Source organism: Stegodyphus dumicola, chromosome 5, assembly GCF_044657685.1.
Source record: "Stegodyphus dumicola isolate Sdum_Otavi_A_Nest chromosome 5, ASM4465768v1".
Lineage (NCBI taxonomy): Eukaryota > Metazoa > Arthropoda > Arachnida > Araneae > Eresidae > Stegodyphus > Stegodyphus dumicola.
The window spans coordinates 106,605,856-106,630,165 of NC_140772.1; the positions used below are offsets into that span (position 1 = coordinate 106,605,856).

General features: G+C 30.6%; 1 protein-coding gene across 2 annotated transcripts in view; it reads left to right on the forward strand.

Annotated features, from left to right (window-relative positions):
* Positions 1 to 24,310, forward strand: part of Epg5 (ectopic P-granules autophagy protein 5) — a 342,575-nt gene that overhangs the window by 285,755 nt on the left and 32,510 nt on the right. For both annotated transcript variants that reach the window (XM_085816957.1, XM_085816958.1), the window contains exons 37-38: positions 8,392 to 8,427; positions 8,526 to 8,697. In XM_085816957.1, coding sequence (XP_085673083.1) covers positions 8,392 to 8,427; positions 8,526 to 8,697 — 208 coding nt within the window. The remainder of the gene's footprint in view (positions 1 to 8,391; positions 8,428 to 8,525; positions 8,698 to 24,310) is intronic.

Genomic DNA, 24,310 nt, shown 5'->3' on the forward strand with positions numbered 1-24,310 from the left:
TTCGGAATGGTTAAGAAACAAAGGATATGCCTTTATCCATTTTTTGCAGCAATTCCACTTATTGTTTAATGGACTTCAAAACATACTTTCACTTTGTAGATCCTTTACATATTAGTAAATATACATCGGAAATTCTATTTGACATAATCAAAAGTTCAAGCTTACATTTATAAAATTGCTCTAACAGTCTGCAAAAAATAATAAGCCGGATCCAATTCAAAGATTAAGGAACAACACAATCTGCAACATTAAGTGAATTACGAGGGCTATCCAGAAAGTAGATTACGTTTTGGAATAAAAAAATAAACAAAGTATAGGAAACAAATTTTATTATATACAGATGAAAGCCACACTCAAATACTACTTTTCTACATAGTCACCATACAAATTAAGGCATTTATCGTAGCGATGTACGAGCTTGGAAATTCCTTCGTCGAAAAATTCGGCCGCCTGCGCCTTTAACCACTTCGTTACCTCTTCTTGCAGCTGTGCGTCGTCATCAAAACGCATTGATTGCAATTTCGTTTCACAGTTCACATGTTTCACCCATGTTTCGTCACCAGTAACGATGCGATCGAGTAAAGAGTCACCATCCTTATGGTAAGCGTCCAAAAAGTTCAACGCTGCAGCCATTCGCTGATTTTTGTGGTCCTCTGTCAAGATTTTTGGAATCCATCTTGCACAAAACTTGTGGTAACCAAGCTTTTCGCTGATGATTTCGTGCAACAAACTTCGCGAAATTTGTGGAAAACTCAAAGAAAGTTCCGTTATTGTGAAATTTCGATTTTCACGGACTTTAGCATCGACTTTTTCGAGAAGTTCGGCGGTCACTATGCTGGGTCTCCCACTTCGATCTTCGTCGTGAACATTGGTTCAGCCATTTTGAAATCTTATGACCCACTGACGCACTCCACCTTCAGTGATAATGTTGTCCCCATACACTTCACGAAGCTGCCGATAGATTTCTATCGGTTTACAGTTTTTTGCAGTCAGAAACCTTATTACTGAGCGCACCTCGCGGGATTTTCAATTAACGCAGACATTTCAAACCGTCACAGTATCTGAACGGAGCACAGCACGAACCTCTCACTAGCACGGCTAGATGCAGACTGAGCTGCGCAACGCTCTGACCCCAAGATGGCCGCGCTAGCCCCGCCCCTAGCGGACACAGACGGAAACGTAATCTACTTCCTGGATGGCCCTCGTAGATAACTTTAGCTTAGCTTATACCGTTCGTTATACATTAAACGCTCATGCACACACGCAAATTCACACATGCAAATGCACACATGCACATGCAAATGCACGCACGCGTAAACGCGACACATGCACAGAAAGTTTGTAGCTTTGAGGTCCGGATTATAGATCATTCTGGATTATGGGTGTCCGAATTAACGACTTTTGACTGTATTTAAAAACTGTGCGTTACAAATTTAGCAATTATGTTTGCTAATATAACAGTTATATGCAGTGGTCATTTTAATATGTACTAAAGTTGGTTATTAGGAAAATATATAACTGCAGATCTACTTTATTGTACTGATATTTCTAGGTATGAGTCAAATATATTAAAAGAATAGCTGGAAGATTCAGATATTTGTGTTTTAAGATAATGGGAATAATTTTATCAAATCTGATGGGGAAAATAGTTCAATAAAAGTAGCAGTAATTTCTCTGAATAATTTTGCAATTTCTTTCCGGTTTTATAAAAATATTTATAAAATTGGTTAAGATATGTCTTATGCTTAATTACTGTTTTTGATGTGGGAGAAAAATAATTGTATTTAATACAAAAATTGTGAGAATTAATTCTGCAGTTAACTGACAAAATGTTAAGAATGTTAAGTCCCTTTTTTTTTTCTCGCGGAAGGAAAAACATGTTTTTGTCAAAAAACTGGTAAGATGTATACTTGTTTTAAAACATGAAATCTGTTCAGTGGTGTCATGTGAAACTACTGCAGATGCAGAACTATTCAAGGATATGATTTTCCTGTGTCTTGAAGGCAAAGGATACAGAAAATAAATTTTATGAAATTGTAAATTAGAGAGTTTTATTATTTAAAATGGTAATTTATTATTTGCAGTGTAAGTTTATTGAAATTAATACTCTAGAGCAATACCTTTTTCTGGACTCTATCATTTCTAGCTCTGTCCATACCATATGATTAACATAATGTTGATGACATAACTTATTTGCAGGGGCCTAGCTAGGGAGGAGCAAGGGGGAACATCTGTTCCCAGGCGCAGCATCCATGGGGTGCCAAATTAAAGTTAAGACATTTTAGAATGAAAATGTTTTTCCTTTTTGCCAAACAGGAGGGGGCACAAAATTTTCAGTTGTTCCCATGCTCTGGAAGCCCTAGCTACGGCTCTGCTGATTTGGAACTTAAATGAAAATCTTCTCTTAATAAGCTGCATTATTGGATAACTGTAATTGTTCTTGAACAGGCACAATAAGAGTGCCAAAATGAATTGTGGCCACAAATGTCAATTGAAATAAAGAATATTTAATCTTCCTGGACTGTCAAGTTTGTTTTTCAATATGGATCAACATTCTATGCAATCAAAAATTCCTGCTGTTCGTTACTGATTAGCATCTGCGAAAATCAATATTTCTACATCTACACTATTATCATTACATCTAAGTTTGCTTAATTACATATGTATCAGCGTTTCCCAAACTTTTTTGACCACGGCCCGATACGAGATTTAAAATTTTTTCGTGACCCACCTTATGGGGGGGGGGGGACATTTATTTACAAAACAAATTCTATTTTTTAATAAAAATCAAAATTCAAGTTATTTGTTCGTTTATTTCATACACAAAAATTGCAAACTAGTTATATAACAAAAACATAAGTAATTAAAGACAATCCATTATCTTCATTTAAAACTTAACGTGAATAAAGTAAATTTTGTTTTACATATTTTGACCTTAATGCAAAGGAGGGTGTTGTTTTTCATCACATAGTAATTTCAAATTAGGACTTAATGATGTTAATTTTATTCTCAAATTAGGTTTGACATCCAATCTGTTTCAATACTTATTTTTTAAGTACACCAAGGCTGATTACACAGTTTCACATGTATAAGTGGTGACAAAAGGCATTAAAAATTGTATCACTCTTTCGCTTAGGCTTGGCTATTCCTTTTGACAGTGCAACCAAAAATTAATTACTGGTACAGTTTCAAACACATTTTTAAGATCAGTGTCGCATGAAATTTCAATTAAATTATCAACTTTTTGTTCACTAAGATTAAGCATTTCTTCCTTTTCAATATCGACAGAAAAATTATCTTTATTCACATATTTGAAAGGAATATCCAGAAAGTAATCTTTCAAACTATTTATTAGCTCTGAAAGATGTTCTTGAATTGAAACTGATAGTGTTTCAAGATGTAAATCTTCTTCATTCGTAGTTTGAATGGGTTTCAATAAATGTATGTAATGTTTCAAAAGATTTAAAATTTCCTTTTGAAAGTTATTTGCATAAAGTCATTTTTTTAAAATTATTGCAGCGATTTTTTCTGATACTTTGAAAATATTTAAACCAAAGCCTTGCAAATTTAAATTCAATTCATTGAATGTAGCAAATATGTCACACAAATAAGCTACTTTTATTAACCACTCGAAATCATGGAATCTATCCTTAAATGGAAAAATAGCATCTTTTTTAGATGGTGGGTGTTCATTCAGAAATACCAAGGCTTCATCTTTTAGCTCAAACAGACGTTTTAAAATGTTTCCTTTTGAAAGCCATCGGGAATTACAATACAAAAGGAGGTGTTTATGATCACTCCCCATTTCCTTGCATAATTTGATAAAAGTCTGCTATTTAATGGATGAGACTTTATGTAGTTTACAAACTTGACACATTCTTCCAAAGTCTAAATTTAAAGGCATTCGTTTTACCGCCAACACTTGTTTATGGATACTACAGTGCACCCATACACAATTAATTGCTAATTCTTGAATTTGTTTGAACAAACCTTTATGACAGCCTGCCATTGCACGTGCTCCGTCGCTACTTAGCTAGAGTTCGTATGGTCCTTAAGAGTCCTTAAAAATCCTTAAGTTTTTTGGAATCGATTTTTGGTCCTTAAAAGTCCTTAATTTTGTTCAAAAGTGGCAGAAGGTCCTTAATTTTAATCATCTGAAATTTCTGTCTGTTTTTACGACTGCCATTTTGAGTGTGAATTAGCATTTTGGAGGAATATTTTTGGGAATTCACTGACAAATATGGCTATTTTTTGAATGGGTTCATGAGTTATAATTTTTTTCCTATTTGTAATATAAATAATGGTGGGATACTCAAGTTTCTGAACAAGAAGTGAAAAGCATTTCAAAATTATTCAATTTTTTGCAATGAAGAGCTCTCAAAGAAGTTTCTGCTTTTGGGGATGTGAATTCTTTTATTAAACGGTTCTAAATTTGGCGATTTTAAGATCGGTTTCTATAGAAAATTTTTAATTCCGAGATCTGGGAATTTTTTCACGATTTTTTAGAACATTCTAAAATTGTTAAATTTCATTAAAATAATGGTAATATATTGGAATTATATTTAAGAAATAACATTAAAATAAAGCATTTTTATTTTTCTTTGTTATATTATAAAGTTCCATTTTGGCCCCATATTGTACAATTTTTTGAATCTGAAAAATAAGCAAGGAATAATGCTATAAAGCACAGTTTAAAAAACAGTTTTTAGCAAAAGTAAAATAGCTATGTAATTAATTAAATATGTCTTTTTAATTTTTTCATGGTAAGAATTTTTCCCATTTCTCAGAATGATCAGAATTCTCAGTAAATGCATCAGTTTTCTCTATAAAATTAATTTCACACTTTTTTCCTCTGATTTTTTTTAAAAACATATCTGGCTTTTTGCTGTTACAGAATTGGTAGGGGTAATTTTTCTTTGGGATTTTAGACATTGAAGCTTGGAAAGTTTAGAAAGATTTTAAGGCAAATTTATAGACCCACGATTCTAAACGATTCCAGAAAAATGTGATAAAATGAAGTTTTCTGGGGTGTAAGACAAGTATGTTTCTGACTTCCACTTGCTCCCTGCATTAGTCAGACAGACACAGACAGACAAAGTAGACAGATGTCTTGTTTTGCACCCGCTAAGTCTTTAGCTTGATAATTTGTAATTATTAGTCTTTCCATTACTGCTGCTGACATTTGAGTTTATTATGATAATAAAGTTACTGAAGCAGATTAAATTTTGTAGTCTTTGACCACTAGTCCATATTTTTAGTTTGAATTTGACTCTTCTTGTTTAATTATATCACCACAAACTGTAAATGATTTTGTTAGCATAAGAACAGGCCTATATGTTCCAAGTTCTTTTTGAATAAGAAGCTTATTTAAACCTTTATTTAAATTTGTTATCTGATTTATAGTTACTTTCAGACATAGTGATAACTTGTTTCACGTCTGTGTGTGTGTGTGGGGGGGGGGTCCCAATTAACCAAAATGTCTGGGAAGGTTTTGTTGAGTTTTATGTTTTGTAGCTTTTAATGTGTAATTATTCTAATATTGTTTAAAAATCAATGTTAAAATTGCATGTATTTTAAACTGTGAAATTTTATGAGATTGTAATATTAATAAAGTTTTAAACAAATATTATTAAAAAATAAATTTAATTTAATAGTGGCCATGTAAATCCATAATGACTAAGGTTATCTAATACCTAATTTAATTATAACTAAATGCATTATCTTAAAAGTTATCTCTCTATATTAAAGCAAGTTATTGCCTTTCGTTAATACGCTGAGCCCGGCGTCGGTCCCTGGGAACCGGTACTGGAATTTTAATTTGGCTGGCATCGGTCCACGGGACTGACAGTATTAAAGTTAAAAAATAAGTATAGTCTCAATGAAATGTGATCAAATGTAGTTTTAATGAAATTTATTGAAACATTCTAAACAAAAATAGGGCTTAGCTTTACACATATTACAATACGAGACAACTATTTTGGTAAAATTTTTGGCTATCTTGCATCCAAATAGTTTTGAATTGTCATCATAACATTTCGAACAATACTTTCGGACTTTATATGCGTCTCTTTCCTTTTTGTATAATTTATGAATAATTTAAGTCGGCAATATTGCACCACTTGATCGTAATATTGCCACCGGCTGAACAGAAAGGACAACAAATTCGGCGCCGGGCTCAACGTGTTAAACCTTTACCGTGGTCTCAATGTAAAACACAAAAATATAAAAATTCATGTGAAACTTATTCATGTTTAAGGTTCTATTAAGCAACTAAAGCATTAGCGGTGATAAGTTGTTTTGCATTAGTGAGACTTAAGGCAAAACAAATTATAACTGCTAATGCTTTAGTGGCTTAATAGAACCTTAAATTATATTAACTGAGTTACAACCCCTGGAACTCTACACGAAGTTATGACACTAACAGCGTCAGACAGTGGTTAGCTAACTTTCAAACTTTGCTAACTGTGCCTACATCAGGCCTTTCAGGTTTGTTCTGATTAGCAGGTCTCTCTATAGGCGAGCAGGAGCGGTGACAACAGCCAGTCTTTTGTTATGAATCATGCTGGTTATGATTTTAATGATCATTTTAACCTATGCTGCTTGACATAAATTCTACTTACTATTTACTAAACCGTTTAGACTGAGCAAGTATGTGGCAAAATGAGACATTAAAAAAAAAAAGCTAACTGTTAGTAAAATGTAACTAAAATGTCACTTATCTTCTTTCAGATATGTCCAGTTATTATGAATGTAAAATATTTAATGCTACTTGATAAATTTCATAAAATGAATTTTTTTTTCAAAATATTAATAATTTTGTTAATTAAGTTATATTTAATAATAATGCAAGCTACTCATGTTCAGACATAGATATAATATTTTTAATTGAATTTATTCAGTTCCATTTGCTCATAGGTCCTTAATTTTTTTCATTAATGGTCCTTAAAAGTCCTTAAAAGTACTTAATTTCCTTGTGCAGAAATGTGTACAAACCCTGTTAGCACAACACACTTTATCCAATCAATACCGTGACTAGTGGCAAAATCATTGGTAGCCTTAAAAATTTCATCTGAAGTTGTTCTTGTCGGTAGCCTTTTACAAAACAAAAAATTTTCTTGTATGGTGTTTACGTCAATATATCTGATAAAACACATTAGATTTGCATTATCCTCGATATCTGTGCTTTCATCTATTTGCAAGGAAAAAAACTTGCTCTTTTTTACCTGAGCAACTAGTTCTTCTTCTAAATGTTTCGCACAATCACCAGTTCTCCGTTTAACTGTATTATTTGATAATGGTATCGCTGAAAATAAACATTTTCCCTTTATTCTGCATAAATTCTTTTCGACAATTTTCAAAGTGGGAAGTATTAATTTTTCTCCAGCACTATGAGAATACCCAATTTCAGCTATTAATTTGGAAATTTCAAAAGATGCCAAAGTGAGGTAAGAGTGGTGGTGGTGGTTTTTTTTTTTTTTTTTTTTTTTTTTTTTTTTTTGAGCAGCAATCAATTCATTTTTCTTATCAGTAAAAAGGTTTATTGGCTTATCAGAGTACTCAGAATAGAGTGTGTTTAAATGCCGTTTCAACTTTGACCGTTTCATACTTTCATTTGAAAGTTGTTCATTGCAAATAACACATAGCGGCAAATTATTTTGACTGCCTCCGGCAATGAATCCAAAGTGTAAATATTCGTCACAAAGTTGTGAGTCCAAGTAGCTTTACGCTTGTTATTTTGACGCTGTATATCTGCTTTAGGTGTGCTTCAGGTACAGTTTCTTCACGATCATGATGTTCAGCTTTGCTCGTGCTTGGTTGATCATCATCATATAAGTCTGTGGTTTTCTTGACTAACCATTTATCCATTTTAAAAAAGGTTGAAAGCGTTAATAAAAAGAATTTGTTTATTAATGATTTATAAGAAAAAGTATTTTTATTACTTACAAATATGAAGTTGCTATTAATAATAGGTGATAATAATTATTGTCAAATAAAATAGGTAACAAAAATTCAAACATAACCTTGTTATGATATACGTGAGTTTACGGCTCATGTACCGGAGAAGACATTGAATGACGAATCGAAATCAGCCAATCAGAGCATCGGAATTTAAACAGTCTGTTAGGAAACGGTGGTAAAGGGTTGCCACCTACAGTACTTGAAAAAATTTTAAAAAATATTAAATTTAGAGCAAATTTTTATAGATTGTGTTTTTACAATTTTTGCCACAACCCAGCTGAATTTTTCTGCGACCCACACTTTGGGAAATGCTGTTATATATATATATAAATTTGTGTGTGTGTTTATTTAATTAATTACTCTTTTTCTTTGTATATATATATGCATGTATATATATATATATATATATATATAATTTCATTCTCTTTCTAGATGCATCAATCTACTCAGTTACTGAATATCAGCCAGGTTGGTCATTTTTATCAATATTCAAAACCTTTTTGGTTTCCTAATTGTTTTTTCATATGTAAATCTATTTTGCATTTAAATTAATGTTTATCATTTAGGTGAAAGAAACAATGGAATTTTTTCAAAACTGGTTTACAGGAAAAAGAAAGTCAAATTCCAATTTGTATAAAAAATATGAAAAATGTGTAAAGCCAGTTGGGATATTCTTAGCAATTCTGTCAAATTCCTTACTGAGTCTTTTATTAAGTGAAGATTCAAAAGGTGTACAAAGTAAGTAATATTAATGCACTACTGAGAGTATATAAGTGACATTTTTGAATTTATAACTTAATAAGTGTTTTACATTGAATATGTTGCATTATGTAATTCTTGTCTCTTACTATTTTAGTGATGTGTTAGAAATAATTTGTTTTGTTATTTTTTTCTCTTTTTCTGCTAATAATTAACTTTTCTAACAATTGGGTTTATTTATTTTTTAATTTATTAGTTTGACTCATTGCAAATTAAACTGATTGGAAACTTTTATTCATAATCATGAACAGCACTAAAAACTTATACAGAAAAAAACTACAGACTTCCACCTTCAGCACACCCAACACCAACACATGGTGAACGAACAATCACATGGTCAACAACACTCTTTAGTCAATGTTACAGTTACATATGAAAATTTAAAAACAAAAACACAGAAAAAAAAAAAAAAATTCACGCACTTATTTTAAAAAATTGAATACACATTATTACAGTTATTAGCAATGACAAATAATTATTACACTTTTCTTTCATAATTTAAATTGATTTTTTACCAATTTCTGAGCTATCACCAGGCCACTGAAATGCTAAGTTCAAATCCAAATTCCAAATTCTTTAGTTACATAAGTATATGTATATTAACCAGATTATAAGAGTTTATGAAATTCATTTATATGAAAATAGGTATTGTTCATATACACTGCCCCCAAAAAGGGGGGGGACAGTTCTATATCTCCAGTTCTACTGGGCTGATTGCCGAAATTTAAGTTGCGTTTTTAATGTCTCGAAAGTGCGATTTAGGATATATATTAGATTTATATATAGCACTATTCCAACATAGGTATTTTGACACAAATTCGGACTTTCTCTGAAATAACATACCAATTGTTTTTACATATTTCGATTCTACGACTCAAATTATGCCTAAATATTAAATGTAAAATTTGGTCTGAAATTTACAGAGAAATTTAAAAATTTATTTTGCCACTTTTTTTCAATTTGTGCCAGGAATAGTTCACTTGACGAACTTCTTAATATATGCAACCTATTTTCCTTTCCCTTTTTACATTATGCATTAGTGGAAAAAAAGTCACATTGTTCCTTCTTTCAAATAATATTCTTTATATTGTATTTTTAATTGTAAATACAATATAAAGAATTATATACAATATATAGAATTGTTATTATTTTAAATATTTTTTTTTCTTTTTCAAGTTTTATTTTAATTGTTTAAGTTGCATGATTTCTTTTAAATAACTGCTTTAAAAATTTCTATTTACTCATTCAAACTGCATAGTTTAAATAAAAGTTGCATCGTTTATTCATTTTTTTTTCAAATACAGTCAAAAGTCGTTAATCCGGACTCATCGGTATTTTGCCAATTCCAGATTATCGATTTTTCCGGATTATAGGTAATCGTTTTAAATTTGGTAAGATGGCATGCAGAAATTATAAAATTAAAAATATGAAACAGTAATTTATGAAATAAAGAATAATTATGATCTAAAAGGTATCAAAATTTACAAAAAAAAAAAAAAGAAAAAGAAAAAAAGAAAAGAAAGCCTTAATATTTATTTGTTTACTTTATTAAACATTTCTTTCAATGTAAGTTGTTTAAGTTGCTTCGTTTTATGTGATAATACTTTCTCTTTAATTCTGTAAACAAACATAATTTCTTGTTATGTTACAAAGTTACGCTGTTCAAGTCCTATAATTGCTGTGTCGAGAGTACCGACTAATTTGTCAATCGAAATTTTTTCATTTTCAATAACATCTGTGTCACTTTCTTCACTATCGGAAGCGAATTATAATGACGATGAAGTTGATTTAAATCATATCAAAGACGAAGTACATTGAGATGAAATACTACATTTAGTAAGGAATTATAAGAAAAATAAAATAAAAACATCTGCCCTGAAGATAAGGATAGTGCTGACAGATCAACTTCCAATTCATTGCATGCTGTGGCGTCCCCCCCCTACTGCCGCAGAGCAGCGGGAAATTGATAAACAGATTTCGGGATGGTTAAAGAAACAAAGAATATGCCTTTATACATTTTTTGCAGCAATTCCACTTTTTGTTTGATGGACATCGAAACATACTTTCGCTTTGTAGATCCTTTGAGAGCTCCAGCATCGGAAATTCTATTTGACATAATCGAAAGTTTACTTTTATAAAATTGCTCTAACAATCTGCAAAAAATAATAAGCTGGATCTAATTTGAAGATTAAGGAACAACGCAATCTGCAACATTAACTGAAATAGATAATTAGATAATTTTAGCTTATACCGTCCGTTATACATTAAACGTGCATGCATAAACGTATTATGTGCATGCGCACACGCATATGTGCAGCCGTAAAGCTCTTACGCGCGTGTGTAAACGTCTATGCAAATGCATCAACGCTATGCATGCATAGAAAGTTCGTAGCTTTGAGGTCCGGATTATAGATCATTCCGGATTATGGGTATCCGAATTAATGACTTTTGACTGTAGTTTCCTTTATACTATATTTTTAGTTATTATTTTAAGTAATTTTTAGATTTTTATTTTAATTGTTTGTGGTGCATTGTGTGTTCAGATAATTGTTTTAAAATTTTCTATCCATTCAATTGAACTGCACATTTTAAATGTATTTATTAATATAAATTTTCCAGAATTTAATTTTATTTTTTAAATTTTTTATTTATTTATTTATTTATTTATTTTTAAGAATACTTTGTGACCCAGACTACGATGCGTTTGAAAACTGCATGTATTAAAAGAGAAAGTACAGTAAAGTTCAATTAACATGCCTTTCAATGTTATATGTTTAATGTTCGCCTTTCAATAAATAAAAGAGATGTATATCTGACATTTTAACTTAGAATGACTTGCATACATTGCTTTAAACAGTTTTATCAATGTGCCCATTGCTTTACACAGTTTTATCATCCTACATTTATTTTCAATATTTTCAGTATTTTATATTCATATTTTAGTCAAATATTTTTGAAATAGGAAGAATCAAATATCATAAATTTTTAAAAAAATACTAAATTTTATGCAAAAATTTATTTTTTCTTTTAATAGCTTGCTCTTTTTCTTCAGGCATTCTGCAAGTATATTAAAAAGCATCTAACTTTTTCAAACATCGTGATATTTCTGACATTAATTTTAGATAAAGTTATTGCCTTCCATTTCAAAAGGGCCCACAAACAGCCATGCGGTAAAGTCGCTGAACAGTGGTAGTTTGCTCAGGAGTTTGAATACTGGTGAACAGGCTGGTTGCATGGGCGTATTCATGGTGTCTCTCATATGTAACGTATATACAAGCTGGTTTCACTTAGAATGTGCTTCACGAAGGCATCCCTCCTTTTAGGCAGATAGCCTTGCTTTGTCATAACTTAATAATTCAATTCAATCTATTTTAACAGTATTTGGTCAGAGCCTTTATCAATCGTTAGAAGCTAGGCATTTTGAAGCCATGAGATGAAAGAAAGACTGGTTTCATCAAGAGGGAAAATGCCCTTAGATGTTATCCATATACGTCATTAAATAAATTCCTGCTTTTTCAAGTAATTCGACTGAGAAATCATTGGATGCTTTGTTTACGATACAGTATGATGTTCTATGATGTAATTTAAATTTCTACAACCATATAGTCGAAAGCCAGTTGCTCTTCACTTTAATCTACAATGAGATAGTTTTTGTCTTTTCCATTAGCATAAACTCAATTGCTGTTATTAGCTGGGGTACACGTCCAAGTGTTTTCTCTTCGAACACCCAACTTCCTTGAAATAGACTCCCCTTTAAATTTTTTCTTCCCCCCCCCAATTTCCCTCTTTCTTTCTACATTTATTTTCAGTGATTACAACACAAGGGCATTTCAATGATTACTGCAGGGTTGCCACACTACCTGGAAAACCGGAAAAAGTCAGGGAATTCGGAAAGTGACCAAAAAATTCAGGGAAAAGTCAGGGAATTTCATACAACGATCCCGCCAAAAAAGGCGAGTTTTGCGCCGACGTCGGAAGATATCACTTTTTTGGTGAATTGTGTATGACGTGAGTGTCATTCGGGCAGCTGGCATAGAGCCAATTTTCGCAGCTCCAATTTGATTGTCTTTTTAGAAAGCAAGTTTCCCGCAACTTTTGGTTTCCAGTAACCTTGAGAATCGCACGTGCAGTGCATGAACTAAAGAAAGTACCTTTTTTCGTATAAAAATCCTAGTATACGGTACCATGAAGGTTAGAATCAAAAAATATGTATTGTAAAGAAGGAAAACCTCTCTGCAACAGACGTGACTCCATTCCATCATAGCGAGAAACAACTGTGCATGCGCGATATATCTGTCGCCAAAGCTCGAAACTGGTGTCGAAGTTCGAAGGTCACGTTATCAAGAGTTCATAAAATGAATATCGTTTAAAATTTCTTTAAACTCTAAAGTAAATTAATTCACGGATTAGTTATTTTAAGGGGAGGGAATCTACGAAAATCCGTTTTTAAAATTATTGCGAAAAATCCAAGAAAAAACGTTCTTTGATAAAGCGTTTCTTCTTTAATTTTTTGCAATAATTTAAAAACGGATTTTCGTAGTTTTCTTTTTTGTCAAAGAACATTTCTTCTTAACACGTGTTGCTCAATTTCCTGTACAAATCGCGGAGAGGGAAATTCTGGCCGCCAGGTTCCGTCGCCAAATCCCTTGGCAAATTTTCCCTCCGCTTTTTACATAGACGTTCTTTGGTTAGAATAATCTCCATGTATGGTACAGCGGGATTTGGCAACATGATGATGAGCAGTAAACGGGTCATTTTGTTCTTGGCGACAATTTTTAAAATCATGCGAAGGCCATCGTATACTAGGATTTTACCGCAAAATCTTTTTTTTTTTTTTCCTTTTTAATAAATACCTTGTCATTTTGCAGTAAAATAAAAAAAATAGTAATCAATCATCTAGGATAACCATGTAATAATATAACTATATTCCCTAAAATATCGTTGATTATTCTAATTAAATTTTTAAGTAATTATCTTTATTTTTATGTTATTCATATCATTTAATGTTGCTTCTTCCCTCTAAATTTATTTATCATGAGTAAATAATATTTCCAAATTTCAGGAAATTTTCTCTAGCATAATCCTGAAATTAATTCTAGCAGTATGATGATATCACCAAATTTAATGCACATATTTTTTCCTTATGTATGCTGCGAAATAAATATAAAATACCTCAATTTAGTAAAAAAAAAATATCATTAAATAGATTTCTTTCTTTCGTTTAGCTGCAGAATGTCTGCAAAAAAAGCCTTATTTTATTCCAGATTGGGCAGATTCTAATCGCAATCTTCAGTGGAGAAAACAACTCCTATTCTAATTATATTTGTGTTTTCAAGTGTTAAGGTGCCTTTTAAGAATACACCTCACACAAATTAAATTTACCTAAAATCTAACCTAACTTTTAGCATTGCGTTGTGATTTATAAGAACCGGATTAGCTTCGTGTTGAACTGGGGATGATCATAAGTAATAATTAAATAAAACATACAGTTGTTATCCAATGTATATATCTTAAATTTTATTAAGTTTTTCAAGCGGAAAAGTAAACAAAATTATCAAACAAAGTGTACTAAGAATAATTAAGAATAAATGTCCTCTGGGATTTATTGAATAATTAAGTGAATTTGCTACACAGTACAAGTAATACCATAATTAATTTACCTCTTAGCACAGCCAACGTACATTACACGGATAGACTGGAATTCTCTCGAAACATACCTGGAAAACCTGGAAAAGTCAGGGAATTTCATTCTCCTGTTTGAGTGGCCACCCTGTTACTGACACAAGGAAATTAAGATTTTTCAATTGTTACCCTTTCATAAATTTTGCATTCTTGTCAAATTTTGAAAATATCAGTTGCATCAAATGCATTTCAGCTGAAGATACCTTTCATTTTCTAGACATTTTAACTATAAATAAAGTTTAAAGCAAAGTGCAAAGGATAAATATTTGAATTAAAAAATTTTTGTTAAATGATAAAAAAAATAAACCACTCCAGCAGCGCTTATCCTGTACCACCAAGTGGCCCGATTCCTTATATCAGGTGCAAACAATCTAAATCATATTATTTAGAGTTTTTAAGCCTAATAATTTCTATATTAAAGAACATGTTTTTTTAAAATAATCTACAACTTGAGGGAAAATTACAACTTAAAGCATTCTTTCTAAGAGAATTAATGTAAAAAATTATATTTATATCTATATTTTTAAATTGCTTAAAAACATAGTGAAAATAAACATCAAACAAAATTTCTCAGTTTTAGTAGACTATTCAATTTAAATGAAGTTAAAGTAAAGTAGCAGATGATAACACGGCGAAGGTAAAAATTTACTCTTACAAATATTTAAAAAAAGGAAGAAAGAAAGAAATTTAAAAGAAGTTAAAAATTTGAATAATATCATGTATAATTTAAAAAAAAATAGCTTTTCATGTAGTATTAATAAGTATTTATTATGCATCATTGAGGGAAAAAATTTCATTTTATTAATTGTCTGTAAAAATTTATTTGAAATTTAAGTTTAAAAATACCAGTGGCAATTCACTCTAACAAAATCCATAAACCATATTTGGTGTTATTATCGCTAAAAAAAAAGAGGCCAAATTTCAAAATGCGCTGATATGTAAATTTGTGTATATCTTAGAAAATTTTGAATAGAAAATTTTTTGCTGGTATGTTTAGAAATACACCTATTTTAAGATGATGATAAAAATTTTATAGGTTAAATTCAAAATTTTTAAAAAATTTATAAAAATTATTTAAAAATACAAATTTAAAAAATTAATTATAAAAAAATGGGTGAATTTTATTTGGAATGAACCTAAATTTTGAAATGTGAAAGAATCAAAAAAGTTTAATAAAAAAAAAAGAGTTATTAATAAATATGTACCAAATTAAATTAACATCGAGGAGCTAAAGTTTTGAGAGCTAATTTTTTTAAAAACTACTCGTGAGATTTTTACAAAACTTGGTGGTCTGGCATAATTTGAGTCATAGAATCGAAATATGGAAAAAAAATGGTAAGTTATTTCAGAAAAAGTCCGATTTTTTGTCAGAGTACAAAAATCTAATATATATCCTTAGTTGCACTTTTGAGACATGAAAAAGGCAATCTGAATTTCGTCAATCGGCCTAGTAGAAAAGGAGATATAGAACTGTTCCCCCTTTTTTTTTTCTTTGCGCAGTGTACAGATACATACAGGGCTGCAATGCGACAGCAGAAGTGGATAAATTTTCTAATAACAGGCTAAATTATTTTAAAATAACTGTTTTACTATTTTTATAATAAAATGCAAAGTCATTAAATGGTTTTCCCCCAAGAGTTCAGTTACAAGTGTGGTAGAAATCGTATTCATTTACTGATTTGATATTAATTATTTTTTTTCCTTGTACACTTACTGTCTGAGAAAATTATCATCACATCATTACAGTTTGAGGTTTTAAAAACCAATTATTTTTTATTGTATATTTAAAAAATAGTTTTCAGAATTTCAAATAGTTTATTGCCGGGATTCTCAACTGTTGGTACGCAAGAAAATAATAGGTGGTATGCAAAATAAATAAATAAATAAATAAAAATACTGAATGAATGATTACTAATGAAGAATATTTTAAGAAGAAATTATCGGATTTCAAAAATAGTAAACAAGTAATGAAAGGTTTTGTTACTTCCAGTAGTAAAGCTTTGGAAGTCAGTTACCTAGTAAGCCTAAGAATTGCCAAGACTGTATAGGCTCACACTATTGGAGAAAACTTTGTATTACCAGCAGCTAAAGATTTCATTTTAACATTACTCAAAGAAAAAGCAGCTAATCGACTTAATAATATTCCGTTATCAAATGATACAGTAAATCAACAAATTCATGAAATGGCAAATTCCATAAAAGAGGCACTTATTCAAAAAATAAAACACAGTGAGTATTTCACATTGCAATTGGATGAAAGTGTACTGATACAACAAACTTTGTTCAATTATTAGTTTACGTATGTTTCGAAGAAAATAAACGAAATGCGGAAAAGTATTTATATTGTGAATCTCTTCATGATAGAGCAACTGCAAATGAAATTTTCAAATTATTGACAATATTATGTCTGAGAAGGCTATTCCTTGGAATAAGTGCATTGCTGCAGTAGTACAGAGCTCAAGCTTTAACAGGAAAACATTCCAGTGTTATTTCTCAAAAGGTCGCACCTGAAACTAAATTTACTCACTACTTCATTGATCGGGAAGCTTTAGTAGCAGAAACAATCTCCGAAAAACTGAAAATCATTTTGAATCAAGCTGTGAAAATTGTTAATTTTATTAAAAGCCGAGCTTTAAATTCATCAACATTTACGATTTTGTCACGAGATTGGCAGGAACATGAACTATGGTTTCAGTGAACTTTTATATTCCAAAGTAATGTGGTTATTCAGAGGCATTGAACTTTGATCAATAATTCAAATTTTCGTCAGGGATTCAAAATTTGAATTGCAAAAATGTTTATTTAGTAAATTATGGTTGGACCGTTTAGCATATTTAGTTGATATTTTTGGAAAGTTAAATGAATTAAATACAAGATTGCAAAGACAAAGTTTTAATTTGTTTACTGTTAGCGATAAAATAAATGCAATGATAAAAAAACTCAAGCTAATAATCAAAGAACTGGATAATGATATTTTAAGATTTTAATTATTATTATATTAAATTATTTTCCATTAGAAAACCTTATAAAAGTGGTAAAAACACTTTTAAAAAGTTTTCTAACCAAAAATAATTTCAAAATAAAAGAAAAATCAGTATCATAAAAATCATTGTTTTGCATTGATAAATAAGTTCAGCATGTATTTTTCCAACAAATATGAAAAAAAAAAAATTAGATTAGAAATGCATTTCGTTCAAATTTACCTGAAATTTTATCTTGTTGGGGGGGGGGGAGAACAAATGCCAAAAATTTCATGCAATGGGACTCTAACTAAAGGTTTAAAAAATAACACACTTTTTAACTTTTGGTTGAACCAAAAATAAAGTATTTAAAGGCATTTCAAATAAAGCTATTAAATTATTAAATTTTATCTTGGGAAGAAAAATAATAATTGCTTAAAATTTCCTGTGATCGAACTTTAACTGAAGATTTCAAAAATAGCACGTTACTAACTTTTGGCTGATCCCCCCTCCCAAAAAAAGTATTTAAAGGCATTTCAAATAAAGCTATTTAATTTTTTGTTGCCTTTTTGCACAACCTGTTTTTTTTGAAAAAGGATTTCCTTCCATGTTATATTTGAAAAATAAATGTAGAACAAAATTAAAAGTGGAACCTTTTAGAATGAAGGTATTATAACTTAAATTTTGATTATTAAAATGGTAACCAAATTTTAATCTAATATTTTTTATGTGTGCATATTTAATACAAATAGCTAATAGGTTGTGCAAATGGCAATATATATATATTTTTTAATATTGAGAAATTGAAAAATAATCATTTTAAAATATAGTGTGGTACCAAAGTTTTTCAATTTTTGTTTAGATGGTATGCATTAGTCAAAAGCTTGAGAACCGTTGGTTTATTGTATTCTGTATCTCCCCCCTAAAAAAAGGTTCATCTTGTTGCAGTATGTGGCTATATCTTGATGGATAGACTCAGTTTTGTAATAGTCAATTCAGTTTTATTTTTTCTTTCTAAATAAATTAATATTTTTACTACTATTATGAGCTTTCAGTTTCGAAATCAATCCAGACTCATTGATGTGAAAGCAGATCTTAGAGCAAGTATTAAAAAAAAGTGAATATGTATATGTACACATGTATTAATTAAAGAAGATTATTCTGGGGATTCAAATGAGGCTAAATATACATAAAATGAAAATATTTAATTGATAATAATATAGTAGTGTTATATTTGAATAAAATATATTAATATGAATTAAGTAAATCAGTTTCGTACAGCTAATTTTATCTGCCATGGAAGAAATTGGCCAACTGTGACAAAAATAAACCATTTTCTCAAAACCTTACTTTCTTCTGATAGCTGCCTTGATGGTATAGTGGTTGGGAAGTCAACTACTGAAGGGCCCAAGCTCAAATCCATGGTTGTATTGAGGAAGGCATGGTTGTATTGAGTGTACAAATAAGTTTTGAGGGATTTACTTAAGATGGCGTTATTAGCATTAAATCCTATCAGACAATCTAGTAACTATACTCATGTTAAAGTGCCATCATTTCCATCCAAAAATCATTTTGCTGACATGTAAACAACATGTTTCATTTCGCAAACTTTGTGCTCAACCCATGTCAGCTTTTGTACTAACAAAACAAAATTTGCGGGAAGCGCTTCTTTTTTGCTTTAATTTGAAGACAACTGCAGCTGATGGACATCGATTGCTGCGTATATCATATGAGAAATATGCTAAAAACATATAACTACTGTTTTGGTGCTTTAAAAGGGGTGAATGTGACATCAACAAAGAGTGTGAAGGAAGGCCAGTAAAGTTTAGAGACACTGTGTTGGAGTGGTTATTGGACCAATATTCGTGCCAAACTCTAGAGGAGCTTGCCAAAACCTTGGGAGTGACTCAGCAATTTAAAAGCATCTCATGGCCATGGGTATCTTTAAGAACGGCAATGCTCGCCTGCATGCTGCAAGAGTTGTCTGGGAAACTTTAAAGGCACTTCAATGCCTGCCATATTCACCAGAGACATTACTCCTTCCGATGTCCACTTGACTCATGACTTAGCCAAGCAGCACTTCACTTCATGTGAATAAGCCAAGAATTGTGTCAGTTTGCCTCAAAAGGCGAGGGATCTTTCAAGCGTGGAAATCCGTATGCTACTTGAAAGATGGGGAAAAGTCCTAGCTAACTATGGACAATACTTTGAATAAAATACATTCTTCCAATTTCTCCGAATAAAATTTCAAAGTTTCCAAAAAAAAAATTGCTCAAAACTTATTTGCACATCCAGTAACTGTCCATCCCTTCATAAGAGGTAAAGGTGGCTATCTATAAGGTGCCTCCACAATAAAATGGCCATCACTTCTGGCCTTATGAGTGGCCAATGTTGAAAAAAGACAAAATAGTGCCTGCTGTCCCCCCCCCCCTGAAAAAAGAACTTTCTCCTGATGCAATTTGCAGTGCGTAAATTTTGTACGTTAGAAAATAATGTGTCATTTCTGAAATTTCACATGAACTGCATTATGTATTTGAGATTAAAAAGGATTCGTGTGTATATATATATATATATTTCCCTTTTTAAAATTTATCTCTTCCAAATTATATAATTAGTTATTGTGTACAATAACATTAAATGTTCGGTTTTCGTACGGTGTGTTTAGGATGATGTAGATTCAACTTCGTATTTTTCTTTTCTTGATTCAATTTTGTTTCATGTTCCTACTAAATAGTTTTTACTTGTTACTATTTTTGTCATTGATGCGTATTGAAATTCAATTTCAGAATGTGCAAAAAATTGCACATTCAGTAGTACAAAAAAAATTTAAATTTTAGAAGCTTAAAAAGTAAAAATATTTATTTTGTGTCAAGGCCCCCCCCCAAAAAAAAGTATATATAAACAATTTGAAGCATGAAAAAATAATAATGAAAATTCTGAAACCATAAGAGCTGGAAAAATATTTTTAATAAAATTATAACATAAAATCATAAGCAAAAAAGCATAAAACTGTAATAATAATTAGTTTCAGTTTAATTAGACTACTTCCAAAAAATAAAATGTGTAAAACAGAAGCAATAATAAAGATGAAAATTTGATCTAAAAATATAATGTAAAAATTAAATAAAAAATTAAAAGGACAGTTCTTAAAATCTGTAACATTTAAACAAAAAATAAATAAATAAAAATAAAATTTAAAAAATATATATATTCAACATGCTCAGAAGCAAAATGCTGTTGTAATGATATTGGTATTGAAATTCAATTTCAGAATCTGTTTAAAAATTCACTGAGGTTGAAAGCAAATCTCATAACAATTATGCAGAATGAAATTAAATAAATGCTCTTGAAATGATATTAGATAAACTACAAATTTTTAAACTGATTAATAAAAATAAAAATAGTAAAAGAAAACTTCTATTGTAACATTAAATATGGTGCATTAAAAATAAACACTTTGTAAAAGGAAAAAACATCAAATTAACTGGATTATAAATCCTAAGAGGACTCATAGTTAATCAGTTAATTAAAGTAATCTCCCTCAGAAGAAGGTGGTTGGAATCTACTGTGAGCAGAATTCCTACTAGTATTTTAATAAAAATGTATTTCCTGTTTTAGTCTCAAGTTTTGAAGTTTTATATGAATCCAATTGACATTGAAGCTTTGGTTTGTGAACTTGATTCATTCCACAAGATACTTCATCATTCCGAATATTCATACCCAAAAGCATTGTTTCCATCGAAATTAGTGTGGTAAATCTTGAAGCTTAGAGATGTATCACTTTGTAACTCTTAGAAAAAGTATCACTTTTTAACTCTTTAAAAAATGAATCAGTATTCTCATTTGCGTTAGTAAAATGGTTCATTAACCATATGAGGGTATTCTTCCTCTGATAAATAGTGCCTTCCCGCCATAATAGACTGGAGCTGAGGGTTTTCTAAATAAAAAAAGAAGGAACGGAAATATATCTGAAGGCAATGCAAAACGTAAAAAAACTCCACACAGTAACCCTATAAGACCGTACATAGTAGAGGAAAAAATAGAATAAAAAAAGGCATTGGATATAAATCAGATACGAGAATGTTTTCATTAGCACACAGCAATTTAAAGAGCCCACCTCTGTTTCGCTTTCCCTCCACGCTCCCCCACCCACCCTCGAACAGCTGATGAGTAAATTACCAAAGCAAGCAGAATATATCAAACTCAAGGTCAGGAACCTAAAACTATGTTCATTTCAAAAGTAATGGACACAGGATGCCATCTAGTGGCCTCCAGAAAAACGTTCCACCTTAAAATGCGTATTCGCATCACCCGTCCTCTGAATGCAATCTTTACTGATGCGTGGATGGGACGCCCGGCTGTAAGAGACGTTCTTAGGGAATGCATATATGGGACACCCGTCCTGAAAGAGTTAAATGTTCCTAAGACAAAAAATGACATTAGCATTGCAAATAATGAACCTTTTCACCTTACCCCGTTTTGCATAAATTTCACAGATCAAATAGCTGGGAAAATTTCCTCTTCTATCTCTTTTTCTGAAGGTTTTTCATCCACTGAATTTTGAAGTATCAATATGTAATACAAATGGCAGTTCAAAAATGAAGTAACCTTGTTCCATTCCAGATCATAACTCTCTTATACCAAATTCTACATGTAAAGCAGTGTTCCTACATCAGTCTTCATTCAAATCTTGTTTAAAAATATTTATTCATACACTGTGTACAAGTTTATAATAAAATAAATTCACATGTATGATATCTATAAATCAAATGTCTTAGTATACCATTCCTGTTTAGTGTCTAGAATCTATCTAATCTTCCTTTTTTTAGGTGGGGTGCTACGATTGATGTATGATATCACATTTCTTATACATTTTTTTCCAGCTTACTTGTTCTTATCTCAAGACATTGTTTCTCATCCAAGCAATTTTCCATCTTGAAAATTTGTTCATAAACCAGAGTTCCACAGTATATGATATGTAAGGTTTAAATAATTGTTTAGCATTAAGAAACAATTTTGCATTTATATTCAGCAAAATAGCAAAAAGGAATTTATTACCATTTCTATGTATTTTTCATGTCATCCATTTCTCAGGTTTCCAGTAAAATCTTTTACTTTGAATCACTTAATAATATTATAATTACAGCCTGAATATGTCATTCAGTGTAAAGTGTAAACTTTAAATTACAGTCAAAAGTTGTTAATTTGGACACCCATAATCCAGACCTGAAAGCTACAAACTTTCTGCGCATGCGTCGCACAGGCGTTTACGAGTGCACTTAAGACCTTTGCGGCTGCGAATAAGTTTGTGCGCATGCGCGTTTAATGTGTAACAGACGGTATAAGCTAAGCTAAAATTATCTAATTCAGTTAATGTTGCAGATTGCATTGTTCCTTAACCTTTGAATTGGATCCGGCTTATTATTTTTTGCAGACTGTTAGATCAATTTCATAAAAGTAAGTTTGAATTTTCGATTATGTCAAATAGAATGTCCGATATATATTTACTAATATGTAATTTGTATCTACAAAGCGAAAGTATGTTTCGAAATTCGAAATCTGTTTATCAATTTCACGCTGCGGATTGGAAGTTGATCTGTCAGCACTATCCTTATCTTCAGGGCAGATGTTTTTATTTTATTTGGCTTATAATTCCTTACTAAGTGTAGTATTTCATCTCGATGTACTTCATCTTTGATAGGATTTAAATCAAGTTCCTCGTCATTATAATTCACTTCTGATAGTGAAGAAAGTGACCCAGAGGTTATTGAAAACGAAAACATTTCGATTGACAAATTAGTCGGTATTCTCAACACAGCAATTATAGGACTTGAACAGCGGAACTTTGTAACTAAACAAGAAATTATGTCTCTTTAATAGAATTAAAAAGAAAGTATTATCACATGAAACGAAGCAACTTACATTGAAAGAAATGTTTAATAAAGTAAACAAATAAATATTAAGCTTTTTCTTTTTGTAAATTTTGATACCCTTTAGATCATAAATGTTCTTTATTCCATAAATTATGGTTTCATATTTTTAATTTTGTAATTTCTGCATGCCATCTTACCAGATTTAAACTGATGAACTATAATCCGGAAAAATTGATAATCTGGAATCGCCGAAGTCCTGACGAGTCCGGATTAACGACTTTTGACTGTACAAACTGTCATGTTAAAAAAATAAAGAATCTGTTCCATGATATCATGTGTAATCATTTTTAAAAAGACTTTGCATGTATCTCATAATGTACATTTTAATTGTTTTTTTACTCCTAAATACATCGTCTGTCAGAAGATTCAGGAACTTTTTCTGACCTAATGTTTTCTATCTAAAGCAAATTGAAAGTAGTTAACTTGAAACCTACTGAATTCTACCATCGAATAAAAGTAAGCACATATTTGAAATTTGTCTTTTTTGCATTAGTGTTGGTGATATTGTCACAGTTTTGGAATGTGACACAAAAGGCATGATGAGGTTTTGTTAAATGTAGAAAACTTATAATTTAATATCTAAAATGATAAAAATAATTGCCTAGCTTATATTAAGATGTTCCTGTAATAGTTTTAGAAAGGTTGGCATTATTGAGAGAAAGAGAGAAAGTAGAAGTATCAAGAGAATAGAAAGGCATTATCGAGAGATGCTGAATGATATGATTTAAAATTCATTTGGATCCAAAATTCAGTAGTTGATCACTTGACTTAGTCAATCTGTGCGATCGATTTTAAACTTGTTTTGATAGTTTTTTTAGGATCCACTGCATAGCTGTGATCTTGAAACTTTTTTTTGTCCTTTTATCAATTCTGCTATTATTTTAATCAATAAAATAAATAAATAAATAAGCAATCATAAAAGTTGTTTAATCGTGTATAAATATAAGACATTACAATAAATAAAATAGATTTTGTAGTGCTAACCTGACATCATTAACAGACAAAATATTGATGGCC